The 19,854-nt window shown below is 49.2% G+C and overlaps 1 protein-coding gene across 3 annotated transcripts in view; it reads left to right on the top strand.

Annotated features, from left to right (window-relative positions):
* Positions 1-18,707, top strand: part of LOC144943788 (ras association domain-containing protein 1-like) — a 41,602-nt gene extending 22,895 nt beyond the window's left edge. For 2 of the 3 annotated variants that reach the window (XM_078871625.1, XM_078871626.1), the window contains exons 3-7: positions 4,998-5,108; positions 5,495-5,677; positions 6,143-6,266; positions 10,593-10,708; positions 11,502-18,706. In XM_078871625.1, coding sequence (XP_078727751.1) covers positions 4,998-5,108; positions 5,495-5,677; positions 6,143-6,266; positions 10,593-10,708; positions 11,502-11,717 — 750 coding nt within the window. In that variant the 3' untranslated portion in view covers positions 11,718-18,706. Of the gene's footprint in view, positions 1-4,997; positions 5,109-5,494; positions 5,678-6,142; positions 6,267-10,592; positions 10,709-11,501 lie in introns of all 3 variants that reach the window. The other variant, XM_078871624.1, reaches the window with a different exon arrangement.
* Positions 18,708-19,854: the final 1,147 nt, after the last annotated feature.

The raw sequence follows: 19,854 nt of genomic DNA, 5'->3' as shown, positions 1-19,854 counted from the left end.
TTTAAAATATATCTTTTGCTGGTAAAATGTGTCCATCTTACAATAATATACAGCCCGTTGTCAGTCGATTCCTGGATGAAGGCCTCCCACATGCTGTGTGAGTTGTGCCGTGGGGAGGGGGTTGACCATACTTCACCATGCTGGTCAGTGCGGGCTGGCGGCACAGAGCCCAGGTCCAGTTCAGTTGTCACTGCCACTGATGTGGAAGCTATGGTCACAAGGTGAACCCTGTTCACTTGCTTCATGGTGCGGTATGCTGTTCGCTTGACCAGGAGCAGTCTATCCATTTTCAAAGTCCTAATTCTAGATTTGAAGCTTTCGTGACTGCAAGGATTCATGCTCTTAGTTCTTTCGGTAAAGTCACGTAGAGTGGTATATGTTATTGTAGCTGTAGGTATGATGGGCAGAACCGACCCCAAACCATCGCTTGAATTTGCAACCTTTGCGATTGCGATCCAACCACGGTGACGGCGGCACCGCCGGGCCACGCTGTGCTGCCGTGGTGCTGCCGTGAGGAAGGAACCGCTCTCTGAGACCAAACCACGGCGAGAGCAGCGGTGGCGGCAGGCCACGGTGCGGGTGGCTACAAAGTGCCGGACGTGTCCGGGCCCAGACGGGGGAATTGGCTCCCGGGCTGCCACGGCAGCGGCAGCGTCCTCGTAGCCCTCACCAAGGGGTGGCTCCGTACGCCTGCTGAAGGTCCAGAGAGTGTCCCGAGACACCGTGCTGCTTGATTATGGATAAAGAGGGGACTCACGAGGAGGAGCGCGATGCCCACATCGAAGCACTGAGCCCAGCACCACTGAGATCAGAATTGTAGGCGGCCGGTCTTTGTTGTTTCCAATCGACCTGAACGTAAGCCATCTCATCGCGGCGCGACAGCCTGCCCGTCGCCTGCCACGTCTGTTGCCTGCCGGCTCAAAGGAGCCCTCTAGGACCCCTTCTCCCCGTCGGCATCGCGGCAGTGACCTAGCATTTGGAGAGATATACAGTCCTCTTAATCGGCGAATTAACTTACACACACAGGTACAGGCAAATTAATCTACACGCAGTCTATCGAGTTGCCGTTGACACTTAAATGGTGCCGCTCCCGTGGTGGCATCGTGGTTGTCGTGGATGAAGAGAATCACCGGGGACGCTGGTGGATGGCAGCGAGAGTGGTTCGTGTGAATGCTGTCGCAAGAGGTCACATGGTTAGCGTGACGCTCCTTTGCTGACTGAGTGATGATTGAGTGATGCAGAGTACAGTATATGCAAATTATATCATGGTTTACTAAAAGTAAGACCAAACAATGCAACACCTTTGTAAACCCATTACTGAAATGATAGCCTCTGGTCATCGGAGATTATTTGACCATACTTCACCACACTGGTCAGTTTGGGTTAGTGAAGGGTTGGGGGCACAGGACTGGTTCAGATGTCACTCACGGTTGTTGTTAGCCATGATCGGGAAGCAAACTGATCTGCCGTGTCCACAGAGCAATGCGCTAACCACTGCACCTCTGCTCCCCCAGAACAGAAACGACGTGAGCTAGGTTCAAACGACAACAAAAGTGGATTCTTAAACGAAATTGTGACCCTGAATGGTGTCCGTTCATCACATCGTCTCTCATCTCAGACGTGTTGTGCACGCCTGCTGTAAAGACTGCCACGGAATTAATGAACAATCACAATAAAGTTACCTTTTCGGGTGGAAGTGAATAATTTAAGAATTATTACCTGGCCCATTTGAGAAAGGAATCCATGCGCCTCTTGTGGCGTTGGGTTTACAGTGTCGTTATTGGAGCCTTCTAAGGAGCAAAGCAGCTTTCAGGCTGAGCAGCGGGCGTCTCAAATCCACTCGGGTCAAACTCGTCATAAAGGCAGCCAGGCAGGCCATTTAATTAAACAATCACTCGATCAGCCCTTGTGCCAGTGGATAGGGCAATTCCTCCATTCAGTAGCAGATGTGATCCTATTTTGTTTTTATTTGTACACAAAGTCAACAATGAGCGCGCTTCCCCAGCGCTGTTCACGCTCGGCTCACGGGACCTGCAATCGGGAGGTCGCCGGTTCGTGGTTCGTTCTCCTGGCGCGGCGACGCAGACGCCTGGGTCCCCCCCCCCCTCTGTCCCCTACCGCGCCGCCTCGGTCCGCCCAGCGGTGTCAATGGGTTCACCGCCGTCACGCCTTGGGTGGGATGCGTGCGGTGGGGTAAAGTGTCAGTTACCTCCACCATTTCACAGACGTATGTATGTTGAACTTTTTTCGCACCGTACGTAGCCAACCGGGTTATTCAGAGGTGTGGGGGAAGGACAACAAACTAAACACAAAACAGTTTAAACAAAAATGAGTTTTCAATCATGATTTTAAAGTGCATAGCTCCAGTGGATTCCTCATATCGGAAGGAAGAGCGTGACAGACAGACGTCTGGCAAGCGTGGAAGAGGAGGCCAAATACCCTTCAGAATGGCTCCCCCGAGCTCCGGTGAAGGTCTCTTCCACGAGCAGTGCCACAAGTGAGCGGTTGCAATGCTGCACCTTTGCCTTCGCCTGCCCGTTTAACGCAGCTCCAGTAATGCTCCAGTAGTGCTCCAGTAATGCTCCAGCAATGCTCCAGTAATGCTCCAGCAATGCTCCAGTAGTGCTCCAGCAATGCTCCAGCAATGCTCCAGTAATGCTCCAGCAATGCTCCAGTAGTGCTCCAGTAATGCTCTAAGGAAAGAAAAGGTTGGCAAACCTTTGCCTTATTTATTTCTAGACAATGTAAAATATCTTTTTTTTTATTTGAATGAAATTAATTTGCGAATTAAACATTTACTGAAAGTAGCTGAGGAGGGAGGATATGCAATTTTATTTAAAATAACTTGTAAATTATGAATATCATTCATTCATTATGCACCACCCAGGGTTACTTTATTTATTTCTCAACTGTCAAAAAAGGCTATGTTGGTATTGAGGACAACTCGGTTCACAGTCCTTTATTTAGCTGACGCCAAAGTACGTTGAGAATCATTATCTCCTTCTGCGGGAGACTGGAGTAAACTGGATTAACTCGGGAACAGGTAGTTTTGTCAGTAAATTATCTGTACGTAATCTAATCTTGGGGATTTATTCAAACGTCTGGCCAGCTGTGATGTGGTTAAAGCTCTCTTTGTACAATCTAAAGGTTGTGAGCTGGCATCGCGGTCCAAATACTCCATGTCAATCGCATCACAAATGAGCGCCACGCATGGCTCAATTTAACCTGGAGACAAAACGTGATGTTAACACGTCATGTGGTGCTACGCAGTGGCTCACTCTCGCACAGCAACCAGCCAGTGGGTCTCTAATATCCGATCGAGCACAGACAACAGCACTTGCTAATTACACTCCCATGGAAATTACCGGGCGACTGTGGGACTTGAACTGTGAGCCTAATGGCTCGTTAACGAACACGCCAACGAGTTGAGCCGTCTCTCCTTGCTCGGGGACGAAATACCCCCGCAGAACGGAGCCGCCCGATGCCAATGTGTGAATGGCAGCGACGTGATCGGTAATCCACGTGGCGTGAACGTGCAACTAATTGCTTGCTTGTGTGAATCGACGTGTACGTGAATGAATGAATTGGGAATAGGGTCGTGCTGTTTACGAGCGATGCAAGAGGTGTGGAGATGAATGGGGATGAATGTTGAATGACACATTTAGTGTGTGCACACAAACTTGTTCTGTGCATGAATACGAGAGTAAATGATGCCATTGAATACGAATGTGAATTGTATGCCCAGTAAAATCACGGGAATGCATGACATTGAATGTTCTTGGGTGAGTGATTGTAAGTGTATGACGTAGTGAGAGTGCTCACGCGAAATTGATTTCTCTAAGACGATGGTACTTTGCAAGCCTACTGGCTATCAACAAAGATTCGTTCATGAAGCCATCCATATATACAGACACAGACACAATTTCAACCGAGAGGATGGTTATAAACTGAGGAATCATTGGAAAGATGTCATCAACCACTTTGGGTCATGACTTGATTTTTGTTTTCTTGTCAACCTCCACCGTCAGCAGTGTGGATGTGTGGAACGAGGTGCAATGCCCCCCCCCCATCTCTACCCCCTCTCTCCCCCCCCTTGTCTTCTCCTACATTAACATTTGCTGCCCCGCCCATTCTGCTGACACACTTGGACTACGCCCATCTCTGAACCTTTATCAACAGTTTGCCTTTGGAGGCTAACCCCCCTCTCCTTTTCCTGATGACGACCGCTTGTGTTGCGATCGAAACGCCGTGGGTTTTTTGTTTTTATTGTCTATCTACGTGTCTTTACCGAAATATCCAAAGAATATCATCAAGTTTAAGGATGAGTCATTTTCATGAGTGACCTGGGACTTTCCTCTGTCAGCAGAGAGCGATGCTTGCCAAGTACAGTCCCAATTGATGAATTTGCGGGTACTGGCGTTTTCAAATTTCCTAAATGTAGCCCTGAAGCTGGCACACAGACGGCCTACTCAGGGATCTCTAAGATCTGCTGTGAAGCAGGCGGCGCGTCGTGTTGTGGTCATAATTAGCGTCGTCATTTGTGATCAATCCACTGCTGGGTGAATGCTTTCCCAAAAATCCATTTCCATCAACCAAAGTCCCGCTACGTGACAATCCCGTCAGGACGTACACAAACATACACCACGCCGATTCCACCGCTCCATCTCCACGGTGGACGTGCTGTCGTGCACATTCTCGCCTTTGGTGGCCGCTCATCGTCCCCTTCAGCATCGAATCCTGACCAAGCACGCTTGCTACCCGTCACAGGCCTGCAATTGCTCGCTCATGATATTCGGCCCACTCTTCAACGCTTGCAAGCCATCTTCGATTTCAGCAGTTGATCTCTACCATTGAAAACAAACGTCTTGTACATGTTACAGGCGATGAGCATTCTTGCACATTTTATGTACAGCCCCGAGCACTAGACCTGTTGATGTGCTGCGTGCCACACGGACGGCGGTCGATCGGCTGACCGGTTTATCGTGCGAACGTCACAGAATGGGAACGTGGAGCCGCCCTCGACGAAAGCGGAGCTGCCTCGTGACGAGGCGGAGGAGAAGATTTCCTCGTTCAACCGCGCTGCACCCCGCAACGCGCACATGACGCTGGTGAGACGCTCCGTGAGCCGCCGACCCGCGCATGCACACACGTGTCGCGTCCGTGTATACAACGACAACAACAACGGCCTCATTCGTTCACAATGTACGTATGTTGAACATCGTTTGTGCAGTACGTGGCCAACCGTGTCGCAATAGCGACAGCGGTAAGCAGTCGTGCGTTCTTGATAGAGCCGCCTTCTTGACCTTGACAAGCACACCGACCTTCACCGCAAGGCATCTTTGGGCAGAGGCAAACCCCCACTCGGAGTGGCAGCCACCCGCGTGGGAGGCAAATGCCAGAGCGCGGCGGCGACCCTGGTGGCGGCCCACCACGGCTCCACTCACCTGCCGCGTGTCCTTGCTCCCTTTGTTCCGGACCGCCGCACCCCCTCCAGCAACCGGACGGCAGCTTCACGGGATTCATCGAGGTGCAGCTCAAGTTCCGCAGCGTCGACGGCTCCGAGAGGGAAGCTGGAACTGGCCGGGAGAGCGACGGCGATGGTGGTGGCGGCGGCGCGACCAGTGCTGCCCGCAAGCTCAAGAGGCGCTCGGCACGTAGTGGAGAGAGCACTAAGCAGGTACGGCGCTGGCGACCACAACGGTTGAATGAGAACAGGGTGGCAAGCGACAAGGCCACGGTCGCTGACAGAGGGGAGTGGTAAACTGGCACTGACCTATTGAGCCCCAGTCTACCATAGCCCTGACAGCCAGTCCTACCACTTTCGATTACCATGGTAGCTAATCTGCACCTAGCACGAAACTCAACCCCTGACCTTATCCCAGCACCTAACATAACCTCGCTTTTCTCCTCCTGTGGCTGACCGACTCTCCTCTCCGTTTATCTTCTTCTGTCGCGTGCGATGGCAGTGGCGATACGTTCAGGAAACTAAATGCCAATGTCGAGGTCTGCTGGCGACGACGAGAGGAGAGAGTTTGTGTCGTGCAGACTCTCTCTGTGCGTGAAGTGTCTTCGTATACCCCATCTCTATTTGTTAATGAACTCTGTGCGCTCCCCTCCCCGCGGCGCTGCCGGCACGTCCCAGGTTCACTTGAGCAGCCGGACGAGCGCCCTGGAGGTGTCCGAGGCCCTGGTCGCTCGCTTCCGCAGCGGCAACTCCCTGCAGCCGCGCTTCGCCCTCTTCAAGTGCACACAACGCGACGGGCAGGGTGAGCTCCGCTTAGCCCGACGCGTTCTCTTCGCTCGCGATCTTCACTCGCTGCAGGGACGTTTCGCCAGTTTCCCGCGGTTCTCTGCCGGGGGGAGGGTCCCCCCATCGCCGTGTTCAGCCAAATCGTTGAGAGCTGCGATGGAGGCTGCCCCCGCTCAGGCGAGCGACGGCACGGCGGCCGACTCCCTCCGGGCCTGCGCGTCTTTGTCGGAGAATTTAGGCCAGGGGTGGAAATTCCACATTCCCGTAAAGTGGCCCAGTATCCATAGCAAAACCACTGTTGTCTTTGAACGAAGTTGTACTCATTTTATTGAACGATGAGGGATGAGAGGCCGAGTGAACTCCCAGCTGGTCGTGGTGCCACCTGACCAGCTATGCACAGGTGCAGGGCGTGTAGCAATGTATTGACGCATCAAGTGGTATTGATTCGTAAGCTCGCGATACGCACAGGGAACCATCTAAATTGCCGCAATGCATTGCATCGCCAGGGCGATGAAACGGTACACCCCCTGACTAAGCTCCATCTGTCCCGTCTGTACGGGATAGAGCGTTGCCCCCTCACACGCGTATGTATTCTCCAACTGCTCCGGTTTACTCCCACATACATAAACGTTCATAATTAATTGGCTAAAAACATATTTATAACATATGCACCTCCGTGCATTGCAAATTACGCAGCGCTGTCAGATGCATTTGCGTGAATGGCGGTACTCTATACGAACTCAAATTTATTAATATATTTACCGTACATTTATTTTTGCGTAAGGTTGAAGCAGCCTCAATTGAGTAATATCTGGTGTGGTGTGTAAACATCGCCACTTGGCAGACCAGGGCAGTCAGCTGTGGTGCTGCCCACATCACCCAGCTCTTTTCCAATTCTGGCCTTAATAGGTGCTCCATAGCAGCACTTTCCCCCGTGGTCTCCGAGGCCAATGGGGGATCTCTGTAAGTAAACTCCGCGTGTGTACAGCCCGAAATCCCTTGGCACAAACAAACCCCTTTATGGCCACGTGGCTTCACACTGCACACAGGTCTCTTAAACCATCTCTCGACACACACAGTGTTGTTTTAGGGCATGCTAAGCACATTCCCCGTCGTTTAAGGCTTAAGAGTTTAAATCACGCAAAAGAGAAACACGGTGGATTGGAAAAAATAATTCCAAAATATTGAGAGGTTGTGAATGTGAGCGTGTGCCCTTGTCACGTGACGATGGCTGCTGCTGCTGCTGTTGCTGTACAATGGCAGAGGCGCTTTGTGAAGCGCCGGCGTGTAGATGTAGATAATTGCGGAGTTAAGTGCAATGTAAATTTGAGTTCAAATCTTTTATACAAATGCAGCTTGATGCATGTATTTCATAATTATTATGAGTGGTATTATTCCTGGGGTTGTGGAAAAAATTATGTAAGTTTTAATCAGTCTGCATACCTGATGACTTCAGTCTTTTCCAACCCCCGGTCTTTTCCACGCTGCACATATGGCAAGAGCATCTGGAATTCCGAGCGCATACTTTTCAGAATTTCCTTGACTCTCCGATTAAACGCTCTGCATCACACCACCTTGACTTAACGAATCGTAACTAATTACATGAGCCGTCCGTAATGCCATAGCATGCGTGGACAAATAAGCCCACGTGTACGCACGCACTCATGCACGCACGCAGTGCTTACAACTTCATCGATTGTTAGGGAAGGGCTGTTTGCGAGCAGCTATGAAGGGCAGTACAGGTGGTGTTCAGTGCAATTTATGCCCAGCTGCTTTTGTCTTCCCACTGCTGATGTTGACACTGATTCATTATCTTAGTTTTTAGGGAAGGGGAAGAGAGAGTGCTGACCGAATTTGGGAGACTGGTCACTGCCGTTCCCTGATGTGCACAACATTTTTTTCCGACGCGATATTCTCCTTGAGATCAAAAAGTCATCACGGCCAGTGCCACCGATGCTACCACACATTGCCGTCACTTGTTTCCTATTTCCAGATCCTACAACTGTCGCACAGTTCATATTTGACCTCCGAGGTCTGGTCAATAAAATTCAACCGTCTGGCTCGAAGTCTTCCCCGCTCTCTCCCCCGCTGGGTGCCACCCCAGTCCCTATCTCGGTGCCCCCCACCGCCACCCTGCACACGTGCCCCACACAAAATACGCTAAGCGGTACTCATTTATCAATCGTGGATGGATGATGGGATATTTTGGTAATTTTATACCGAGTAATTTTACAAGCGAAACTGCTGCAGGAAACCTGCTTGCTGTACTGCCACCTCACAGCCCAAAAGGTTCCAGGTCTCAAGCACAACATGATATCTGCATGATCCACCAGGCGTGTCACGCCTTCCACGTGTTTATTGTGTCAGAGTCGCTTGGGATTAAATGTCATCTTATTTCATGGTAATTGACAATTTTAGGGTAGGGCGTTTTTCTAAAAAAACTCAACAATACCGGTGACCTAATTTAAGTTTGATTAAATGTGTACCGAATGTGAAACTCCGATTTTTATAGTTTTCCATTCGGCTCATGACCTCCAGGGGCCATTGCCACAAATCAAGGTTAAACAGCGGAATTCCACACAGGGAGTTGGAGGCTTTTGTTGAAAATACCTTCACCAAAACTGGTCATTCAAGAGGCTTAGCCCAGGAAAGAGTCAAAAGTAAAATTGAAAGGCTCTCTCGGCTCAAATGTCACAGTGGTCATGGCCCTGAGTCGGTGGTGTTTATCTGTAGGATGACCACTGTTGACTTTCCACAAAGTGGTACTTGTTTTACGAACGATAGAGGGATGATGGGCTAATTTTGTCCCCGACTGCATATGAACGTTTCACCTTCCAAATATGAGTCAAGTGCTCTACCTGCAATGCCACCTGAACCAGATGAATAATGAACACTGTTGGTGCGTCTTCCATTGTGAGTATCATCTCCTGCTTCAAGGTTGTGCTCATTATTAAGTGGTGGAAAAGCCTTCTCACATTTTCAAGTCCACGTTTCAGGCACTGTCAACAGACCCCTTGAAATATCAGACGCACCTAAGCTGCGTTACCCACACAGCTGCAATCAGACACGCGGACAATGTCGAACGGCGCTTATCCGGTACCCTCGTTTGCCTTTGGGACTTAGGGCTGCCGCAGATTTCTACGGACGCTCCTTATTCCCAAAGCTGCCTGATTGGCTGCCTGCCTGACCAGCTTGTGAGGGTTACCACCTCTGCGGTACCAAAAAAATGTACACGTATCATGGTATTGAGAATATGTTACGGTACAGAAGGCCACATAACTGCGAATAATCGCGTTGTCCAGAGTGGCGTAATATCATTGTTGTTATTGTTATGCAACTGACAACAACCGGGACTTTCAGTTCCTCCGGGAAGACTGAAATATTTCTTAGGTCAGCAGCTACTCCAAAACTATTGGCGTCCTGGAAAATCCAGGACAGGTGGGAACCCCCCAGCCGGCCAGCTGGCGGTGCCGGCTGGCTGGGCAGCACGTTGCCTATTTAAGGAAGGCGGCTGGGAGCGGGGAAGGAGCGCGGGCTGAGAACGCCGCCGCTGCATGCAGACGCCAGCCATTCCTGAGCGCCGGCCAGGAGACACGGCGGTGGAGCCGGCCTCAAGTGGCTTCGTTCCGCCGCTCGTCGCGATGCCGAGCCCCGGGCGGGCGGGCGGGCGCCTTCACGCGTCCCGCACGGCCCTGCCAGCGATTGCACGGGGATAGACCGGCCAAAGAGCGGCGTAGATGTAATGTAGATGTAATGTAGATGTGATGTAGATGTGATGTAGATGTAATGTAGATGTGATGCGATCGCGATGTCTTGGTGACCTCCGGCCAAAAAGGTGAAGTCCAGGAAGTCAGAGTGTGTGGTGCATATTCCACGTGCGTCGCTCCGACTTGCTGGTGGCTCACCTGAAGATGCTTGACGCAGTTCCAATTGGACCGTCATATCCAATTGATAAATTTGGCTGAGAATCATTCCTTCAACTTTTTGGTGAGCTGAAACGACGCTTGACTCGTTGAACGCTTGTACACGTGGGCATTTCATTTGCGTGGTGGCTATATTGGGTGGTGGAGGGTTTCACGGCATAAATTTAGCCAGATCATTACCTGACTTTCCCCAAAAATGAATTATGAATCATGATATCGGCTGTGTTAGCCTATCACGTTAAATAAACAACTTCCTTGCCATCTGAACCTGACCTGTTCCATTGAGTGCATTAAACTGTGATGCAGTCCCTTTGGCTTCACATCCCACACGGCTGCATTCGCACGCTCGGAAGAGCCGAACGAGCGTGGTGGGGGTGCGGCGACGCCTCACGGCGCTGCGTCTGCTCTGTGTCTGGCAGGCTGCCACCGCAAGCTGGGCGACGCGGAGCGGCCGCTGCTGGTGAGGCTGCTCGCCGGGCCCGACCCCAACGCGCTCAGCTTCCTGCTGCAGGAGAACGAGACCAGAGAAGTTATTGTGAGTGGGAGAGACTATCCCATCTGTGTTCACCTCGGTTAACAATTACAAAAGCAATACAAATACAATAAAGTACAGCAGCTAAGCAAATAGCAATCGGACCCAACATAAAAACTGCGTCACTCGACAAATATAAAATGATGTACGAACACAAATCGAAGTTAAATGTTAAATTCTGTGACTGTGCTTGCATGCCTGTGTGGGGTTGTGCACGTGTGACGGTGTAGGCCTCCTCTAGGTCGATTCGGCCTCAAATGAGTACCTTTTGTAATGTGTTAACATCACTAAGGTGGCCGGGCGTGGTGCTGGCCACCCCTCCCCTCGTGCCGTTCCGCTCTTCATAGGTGCTCGCTAACAGCACTTGCCCCAACAGTCTGTTAAGGCTACACGGGGAATCTTTATCTTTTGGTTGTGTGCCTATGACAAAAATCACACGGAATGCGTCCGCTTTCGTCCGATCTCGGAAACTAAGCAGGAATTGAGTGAGCCTGGAGAGTGCCCAGGTGGCCGACGAGCTTGCACAGACAGAGAGAGTTACCATTGGCTGCGAGGGGCTACATGGTGGACAGTGCAGAAAAATCCATTGCTGTGCTGTACTGCTTCCATCTCTGTGCTTCCCACCAGCACCAACCCACACACGTGCAGATGTGTGCACGTGAACGCTTGTATGGCTCGTGTGCGCACGATCGCGCGATCGTGCGCCCGTGAATACAAGCGCACGCAGAACTCTTTGCACGCACGCGCGGCTTTGCGGGCGCACGTAACGGTTACACGCGTGCGTCCGCGTGTGCAGTGGGAAGCGTTCTCCATCCCGGAGCTCAAGAACTTCCTGAGGATCCTGGAGCGTGAGGAGCGGGAGCACGTGCGGCGCGTGGAGGAGAAGTTCTCGCGCTACCGTGGCCTCCTGCGGGACGCGGTGGCGGGCGGCGGCCTCCCGCGGGACGCGGTGGCGGGCGGCGGCCTCCTGCGGGACGCGGTGGCGTGCGGCGGCGCTCCGCCGCACGCCTGAGCGGCGGCCGCCACCCTCCCGCACGCGCCGTGGGAACGACCGCGCCGTGGGATTGGACCGACTCGGTGGCCGATTTGACGAACGCGGCCTCAAGAGGCGGCGTCGATGGACAGGAGATGAGGAGGCCGTCCCTGCGGGGAGGGTCGGCCTTCCTTTCGAGCCATAGTGGCCCGCGAGGCCCACCGCCCGTGAGCGGCCGCGTGGTCTCTGTGGCCTGCACTGACTTCCATGGGTTGGGGCTGTGACGTCATGATGAGCAAATGCGTAAAATGACATAATCACAATCACCAAAAAAAATACGTTTTTATTTATGCGGAACGAATACAGGTAATGTTACTTTCACAGGTTCACTTGCTTTTTGTTAAGGAGTAAAAATTATTGGAAGGCTTTAATTAATTAATTATTTGTGTTATTATAATTTTGAATTGTTTGCTTTTGGTACATTTTCTGTGTTGACTCCAAATACTGATGACTTTTTTTTTAAATGCAGGTAGCTGCTTGTTTGTTGGTGTGAGTCTGTTTGTGAAGTGGTGGCCTCGTGGTTAGCACACTGCACTATGATCCTGGTTACCCAGGTTCTATTTCTGGCCCTGAATTTCCCCTTTGGCGAACTCGGCATATAATTAATACTCGGTGTTATGTGGCCCACGTTAACGAGAGGAAACAAAGGTGGCCAGGAATGTCGCTTGCCACACCTTTGCAGGCTTTGCTGGCCTTAGTGCTTGATAATCGCAATTGCCCTGGCAGTTCATGAGGCTCAACAGAGGATCTTTATCTTGCTGCGTGCGTGGAGAGCGGCAGTGCAGCGGTTATCACGCCACCTTATGGACCTCGAGACCCGAGCTTCATTCCCTTTTACGGCCAACTTCAGGACGAATATCTGAACCGTTCCGAAGCCTCGCCTCGGTTAACTCAACCTTATGTGAGTACCTGGTGCGGTGTATAAACATCACTATCGGGGTGACAAATGCGGCCGGGTGTGGTGATAGCCACACCACCCCCTCTTATGCTGCACCCGCCTTCATAGGTGCTGCTCTCTAATGGAACTTGCCCCAACAGTCTGTCACGATTGTACGGGGAGTCTTTGTGTGTGCTTGCCCACATAAGCGACCATTTCGTCTTCACCTTGCGATGTCTGTGATCCTGTGAAGTTGCAAGTCGTTTGGTGGGCTCCGTGGGCCTGTCCCAGAAACTCTTCTGTGCTCCTTTGCATCATCTACAACGTTTACCGCTTGCAGATAGTCGCTGACCTCTGCTTCTTCCTACCGAGACAATCTATACCGGTGTCTAAGTGAGTGAGTGAGTGTGTGAATGTATGCGAAGTGTGATTCCTACAGTGGACATGCTAACATTTGACTCGTGACATCGGCTCTCAAGAACGCTCTTCACCGAGTGAGTCTTTATATGTAGACACAGGCCCGAGCGAAGCGTTGTAGTTGAGCCACACGCTGTAAGGACGGCGATGTGCGGGTGAATGCTTACAAGGAATAGAGCGATATCTTGACTCCAAAGTACTTTCCCCTTGTCCCTGGAATGGGTGCGACTGAGTTGGATGGGGACTCCACTGCTGAAGCTCAAGCAGATAGTGCTGAGTTTGATGTCACCGATTGGACTCTGGGGGCACAACTGAAGTCAAGCACCGTGATACAATGATGTGGATGTCATTTCCCTGCTCGAAGTAGATGGTGATAAATTATACTGCCAGGGAATAGCATTCATCATAATCATCGTTATCAGACACAGTCAATCTACTGTTGGATGAAGGTTTTCCCAAAGGCGTCGCCAACCCCCACGGATATGCGATGTAACAATTCGCTGAGCAGCGGCACACGAGCTCTCTTCATCGCTCCAACTGGGTGGATGTTCTCCTTTCCGAACTATTTCTGGAATATTCCTGTGGTGGTGACGAGTCAGGCCACGGTGCCCCACCGCTGTTGATTCACCACCCAGTTAAGGAGCCTCACGAGGTATGGTGATGATGATGATAAGTCATGGTGATGAGAAGTCATTCTTCACAGGCAGTCGATACCAATTGCGTCCCGTGATGTTAGCACAGTACTCTTCATGAAATCCACGCAACATTTTTCTATTCTCTTCAAGCAGAGAACAATTTAAATGCCCCCTCCTTTCATCCATCAACCAAATGACCATCAACGGCTCGCATTTTATGAGCAAAGCCATAACCGCATTATTATTATTATTATGACTTAAAAAAATATACGTTCTGCTTTCAACTCAAATTACAAAAACACACCTTACGTCGTCTGATAATTCTACAGTACACGCACTGAATTACACGTTGCATTTCAAACCTAAAGACTCGCTTGCCAGCATTGGCCTACCCCCGGGTATCACGGTGACTCTGCCTATGGGTGAGCAGACTCGGCGGTGGGTGACATGCGTTCGTGGTTGTGCGTATTTGCTAGGAACTTATTCGATATAAACTTTGGTGCTTTCCACTTGACAGCAGCCGATATGGCCTTAGCAGCTATTGCCCTTAGCTTGTCCTTTGCTGGCTTCAAGTTGTGGCACCTGTGCATGTCATTTTCAATGACTTCGTCTCGTGCAGTTGGTCTCTGCTGCTTTCATGAGATCTAGCCCAGTGGCTTTTTAGTTTTCCCAGGGCTTCTTGGGTGGGAAGCGCGGCTTCTGCGTGACCTGCAGTGGTCTCGTGCTTCGTGTCATTGACAGAACCCATTCTGCTTGCGCACGCCCTGCCAGTCTCGCCGTCCGATATTCAGAAGTCGTTCGCGTGTATGGTGGAGAGGGACTGGGCTTTATTTATTTGCAAATATGAATGCTGGACGTGTTCGTGGAGGTGCGCGCATCTCCTCCCAGCAGAAATAAAGCAGCACCCTTGAAGGGAAGAGCAAATCTGTTGAGAGTTAGCGATTTAAAGAAGACTGGACAGGGACAGATACTTGTATTGATGACGTGGTGTTGTAGTATTTGCTTTTATCCTGGAACGTAGAGTTGGCACATGCGCTCTTTCTTCTTCAAGAGCAGCCAAGGGATCTTGAATATCCACAGTGAGCAGGTCCTTGTGTCTGAGCCCCTTCGCACGGACAGCGCTTCGTACAGCAGGAGCCCCTGGTATTTTGGATATAAAGAGGACTGGCTCAAAAGGGAGTGTCCCCTCTTCTGAGCAACCACCATCACTTTGTTAAGCAACATTTTTTCATCTGCTGATCCTGAGACAGTGATGGAAATTCCACATTCCTGTGGCGGGGTCAAGTATATCAACATTAAAATGTAATTTAGACACTACCACCAAATCGTGCCGCCTAACAAAGCGGTGTCCGTGTTACTCACCCCAGAGGATGGTAACGGAATGCGATGGCCCTGTCCAGGATTTGAACTTGTGTCTCATTGTCGGGAGTTCTTCTGCCAACTGAGCTGTATCCCAGCCAAAACCAATGTTTATGGTCACATTTGGCAGCAAATACTACTACAGTTATTAATGATGATAACAGAACGGGTGGTAATTGTGAAGTGGCTTTGCAAGCAGCACCCTGAATGTACATGCCCTCCTCGTTACTGTCATGTCGTAAATACGACCCTGTTCTATTAAGTGTGGTGTTGTTATTTTTATATTTATAGGATGGTTTAAATTGTTAGTCAAGATCAATGTGAACTGTTAAACTTGTGTGTGCATTTTCAGTCGGTCAACTCTTTGTTAGATTTATTTAAAGATATCAGACAATGTAAATAGAATATGGTACAGTGGTTGTCCTATGTAGACTGACCACCGCCATGGAAATGTGGAATTACTACCACTGGCTCAGGGCTGCCAATGGAGATAAGTTTCAGCAATTTTGGCTTTAACTTGAAGTACAGTATATATATATATTTTATTGAATATATTGATTTGAATATTAATTTGATTCTTAGGATGAAAAAGGAAGGGATGCTATGCAGCTCCTGATTGGTGCAAACTCGCCAGGTGTGGCGATGTCTGATTTGCTGTTCGGACATGCAGGTAGAGACGTAAATCTCAGCTTCAATGATCTGCTTGGTTCCCTTGTTCTTCAGACAATGCTTTTTGACCAAAGCCAATTTATTGGGTTTAGGTCTCACCAGTGCTGGTGGTATTTAGCTGCCTTGGGTTGGGTGAATGTTTAGAACCTGAGATTTGAAATGAGCAAGGATTTAATACCTGGATGGAGTAAGGCCCCTTCAGTAAAATGTGAGAGTGAGCTTTTACATTTTTTTGTAATTTAAATGTGTTTGATCCATAATTCTGGTTGTAAATTTTCTTGAAATATAAATAAAATGTAAGGCAGTTTTACAAAAAGTCTTAAACGCGGTTTCTTTATGACAAAAAGCAGGTGGTTAATTTGAGGAAGTAGATACAATAGATGACGATGTGAGGAAGGAGTTTGATATGTGTGAGACAGAGGTGATCTTGCAGTATTGTGAAATATACTCAAGGGGAGGTGATGCAGGTTTAAGGTGTTTGTAAGTTGCAAGATGGTTGGTGGTGGGAGACATTTCAATTGCACTTGGAAAGGGAATTGTGTTGAGAGAAACCGTAACGATGGCTGCATACTGCTGTATTGAAGAGCTGTGGGCGACCGGGCATGTGAAGTTGCCCTCCACGGTTATAAGCAGTCGGTACGTTATAACAAAATCAGTGCTGTGAATTAGACGGCGAGATTTGTCACTGCTCTCAGTTATAGCTGAGATGCACGTTATCACATTTGTGTAATATAAAAGTGATGTATTTAAACGATACATGAGAGATTTGTAATTCAAATGAGAGATATACACACAAGGCTACTGTTTATAAACGGAGAGAGAGCTGGAACTCAGAATTTATCTGCGTGGGTGGACACCAAACAGCCCTGGTGGTGGTGGTGGTGCCTCTGCACCCCACAAACTGCACGTGTCCCTGGCCACTGCGTGGCGGCAGCAGCGGCGGCCTCGCTCGCTACGCCGCCTACCCGCTAAGCCAAGACTGTGAAACCAGTAGTAGTACATTTACATAGGCCAAAGGATGTGCAATATGTTTGAATCAAAGGCTATTATTGATGTACTGCTCAAATCCGGTCCTTCGGCTTCTCGCGCGTGTGCGAGTCTTCTCTGCTTTCTTTAACTTATTGTTCATTCTTTATCGACTGCATTCGCGCCAGATGTACCAGATGTCGTCGTCGCAGCAGCGTTGATGAGCGGGCACTGCGGTCCCCTTCACTGCGAGTCTTTAAATCGCTTCCTCCTCCCCTGCCGCTGCTGCTGCCGCATGGAATGTCGCCCCGTGTCATCTCGTGTTGGCTGGCTGGAGGTACTGGTGATGGACAATGAAGTGTTATGCAGAAGACTTGTAACGCATTGCTCTGCTTCTTGGAGATGGGGGTTAAAAGCCATCCATCCCTCTGAATGGACAATGCCTGACGACGATAATGTATTGTCGAAAAACCAGGGGTGGATTCGTTAGCTAATGGGAGTGGAGTTTATCTTATGACCTTGGATAACCATGGTAGGATGGGAGTGAGACTTGGACATTGCTACGAGCTATGATGCACGTTTGCTGTTAGCAGACAAAGAGCTAGGCGATGATACTGAGCGGAGCAATAATAAGAGTACAGTTGTATTGCGCTTATATTTTTTACAAATGCTGCATTGTAGATTCTGGATCCGTTGTACTCATGGAGATTAATCAGGGTATTTTAACATCGATGATTCTATAACCGGTTCACGAATGACGGCACGAATAAAAATGCATGTTTTGAGCTGGTACTGTGGTGTCGTTTCACGCGAAAGAGAAACTCGAGTTGTTTACACGAAAAGTGTAAATATGTGGAAGGTGAAACACGTGGCGCTGTTGCTGATGTTATCAACATGTGTGCAGCAAATCGTGTTTCTGGGCATGTGGTAATGATTGAGAAGGATTCCTCGATATGGGTCATCAAATACGTGCCTGCTACCGGCGGTGATGTTTTCTCATGGCGATTCATAATGGCCACGTCAGGGCAGCGAACGCGCGTCGTTGAGATCCCGATTTCAAATGTGGGCCCCAGTTGCCCGTGATCAGACTGGGTTCTCTTGCAGCGAGTTGATGGTGGTCTTAGCCTGGTCACGAATGACGCCACAAAAAAAAACTCCCAGAATAATAATAGTTGGTGTTGTTGTTTCACGACATGGTGAATATTCCAGCTGAGGAATACAGAACAGATTTAGGCGCATTACCTTGTGATGAATGCTGTCTGCAGGACGGATAATAGATGCATCACCTTTTGTGGATCATAAGCCAAAGTTACGTACCATTGTCATTTGGTAGGCCATTCTCTAACACAAGGTGAGGTGTAATGCTCGATCCGAGAATTCTAATGAATTCCTTTGCCTTGTGACGTGATGCTGATAGCACAATCGAATATAATTGGAACACGATGGGTATCTAAAGAGTTTTGCCAGGCAATTGCTGGTGTTCAACTAACTTCGCGTTGTCATACGAAGCATATATTTCCACTTTCACGTTTTGCCATTTGGATAGTTTTCTAAGCAGTATCATAATGATTGTATTGATAGAATCAGACTGTGCTAGCATATGACTAACAAAAGCTTTGTTCTGTTCGTCTCATTGCCCCCTTCATTTACAGGCAAAAATCCGTTTAATTTTAAGTTTGTCAGTGTCGTTTTCTGTAGCGTTACATTTCAAATGTAACAGAATTTCTGAAATGTTTAAATAAAAAGAAGAACAATCATCAGATTATCTGGCAATGACTTTCAGTGTAACCGAATGCTCGGCTTCTCAAGTCAGAAATGTGCGGCTGCCTATGTGCTCTGTAAAATGAGCAGTTGGAGAACACGTGGTCATACCTGTCAACCCCTTATCAGTGCCTACTTGTTACAGACCAATTCAGACCTTATTGGTCAACCCGTGCCCTTATAAATCTTAACGTTCATCACAAGGGAGAAACACAAATAGACAAAACATGACAAAGCTTTCGTGACTGCAGGAATTCATATTCTTTGGGTCTTTCGGTAAAGCCACGTAGAAAAAATAATAAAAAATATCACGACGTTTCAATCGATGTGTTACGATCATCAGGTGATGACGATTGCTTGTATTGCGATCAAAAAGTCGTTATATATTTTTTAATTATTTCTTCTACCTCTACGTGGCTTTACCGAAAGACCCAAAGAATAGACAAAACATGTTGCTCGTAACGGCTGTATGGACCTGAACTCTCCTGTACACGAATGTGGGTAAACCGTATGGGTTGACATGTATGCTATGTTGATATGTATGCTATGTTGAGTGAGCTGTCAAATATATTCTATCCATAAGATTTTTTTAATGGCTTAGATCGCGTAAATATAAATGTGTCGTTAAACCCGCCGCCACCCGACACATCCAACTCGTAAGGTTTGTCACGTAAACAGAACGTGCCAATTCGTTGCTAGTTCAGCACACCGCTTGTGTGTTGGAGAGTAAAACCACAACACTTACAATTAGAGTACGACGTTTCACCGGGTTTAACGACGCATTTATATTACCGCGATCTAACCCAACAAACCTCAATAATATTGGTCGCGAAAGCCGACGTGTTAAACCAATTCTATTCTATGCGGTCGCAATCGACTCGTCTTGGGAAGCTCAAATACGGAGTCCAAAGTGCGGCAGATCCATGTCCTTGCGGTCCTGCAGCTGCTGTTGTTTTGGCCGTTTAACAACCGGGCGGACACCGTATCTCTGGATTTCGAAGATGCTGCCCTGTAAAGTAAGAGATGTACCCCGAGCGTGTGTTGATTATAATTTAACACAAATCTGGTCCAGCACACACCGACGCGCCAAAACGCGACGTTAGCCACTGTCGAGAAACACTCAATCCGGTGCTCACATCGTCGTGTTCTGGTTGTGGTATTTTACTAAAGACCAGTACTGACATCATCACATTGTGCTGACTGATCGTGTGTTACCAGAGCATGTGCGCTCAATAAAGTGCATCGACTGTAGCTCACGCGTTTGACCGCCTCTCGACACACAACGTGGCCGTGAGTCTCCGCGAGGTCTCCGTGTCACATGCGCCGTCGTCATGCCACTCGGGAGCTCAGCGCCAGCCACTCACGTGCAGCACACGTGTGGACACAGCAGCAGCAGCAGCACGACTACGCGCTACTTTTCCTGCGCTGTGTG

The sequence above is a fragment of the Lampetra fluviatilis genome, chromosome 32 (assembly GCF_964198595.1).
Source record: "Lampetra fluviatilis chromosome 32, kcLamFluv1.1, whole genome shotgun sequence".
In the NCBI taxonomy this organism is placed as follows: Eukaryota; Metazoa; Chordata; class Hyperoartia; order Petromyzontiformes; family Petromyzontidae; genus Lampetra; species Lampetra fluviatilis.
Note: the sequence above shows the minus strand (reverse complement) of the source record. Positions and strands in the feature narration are given on the sequence as shown.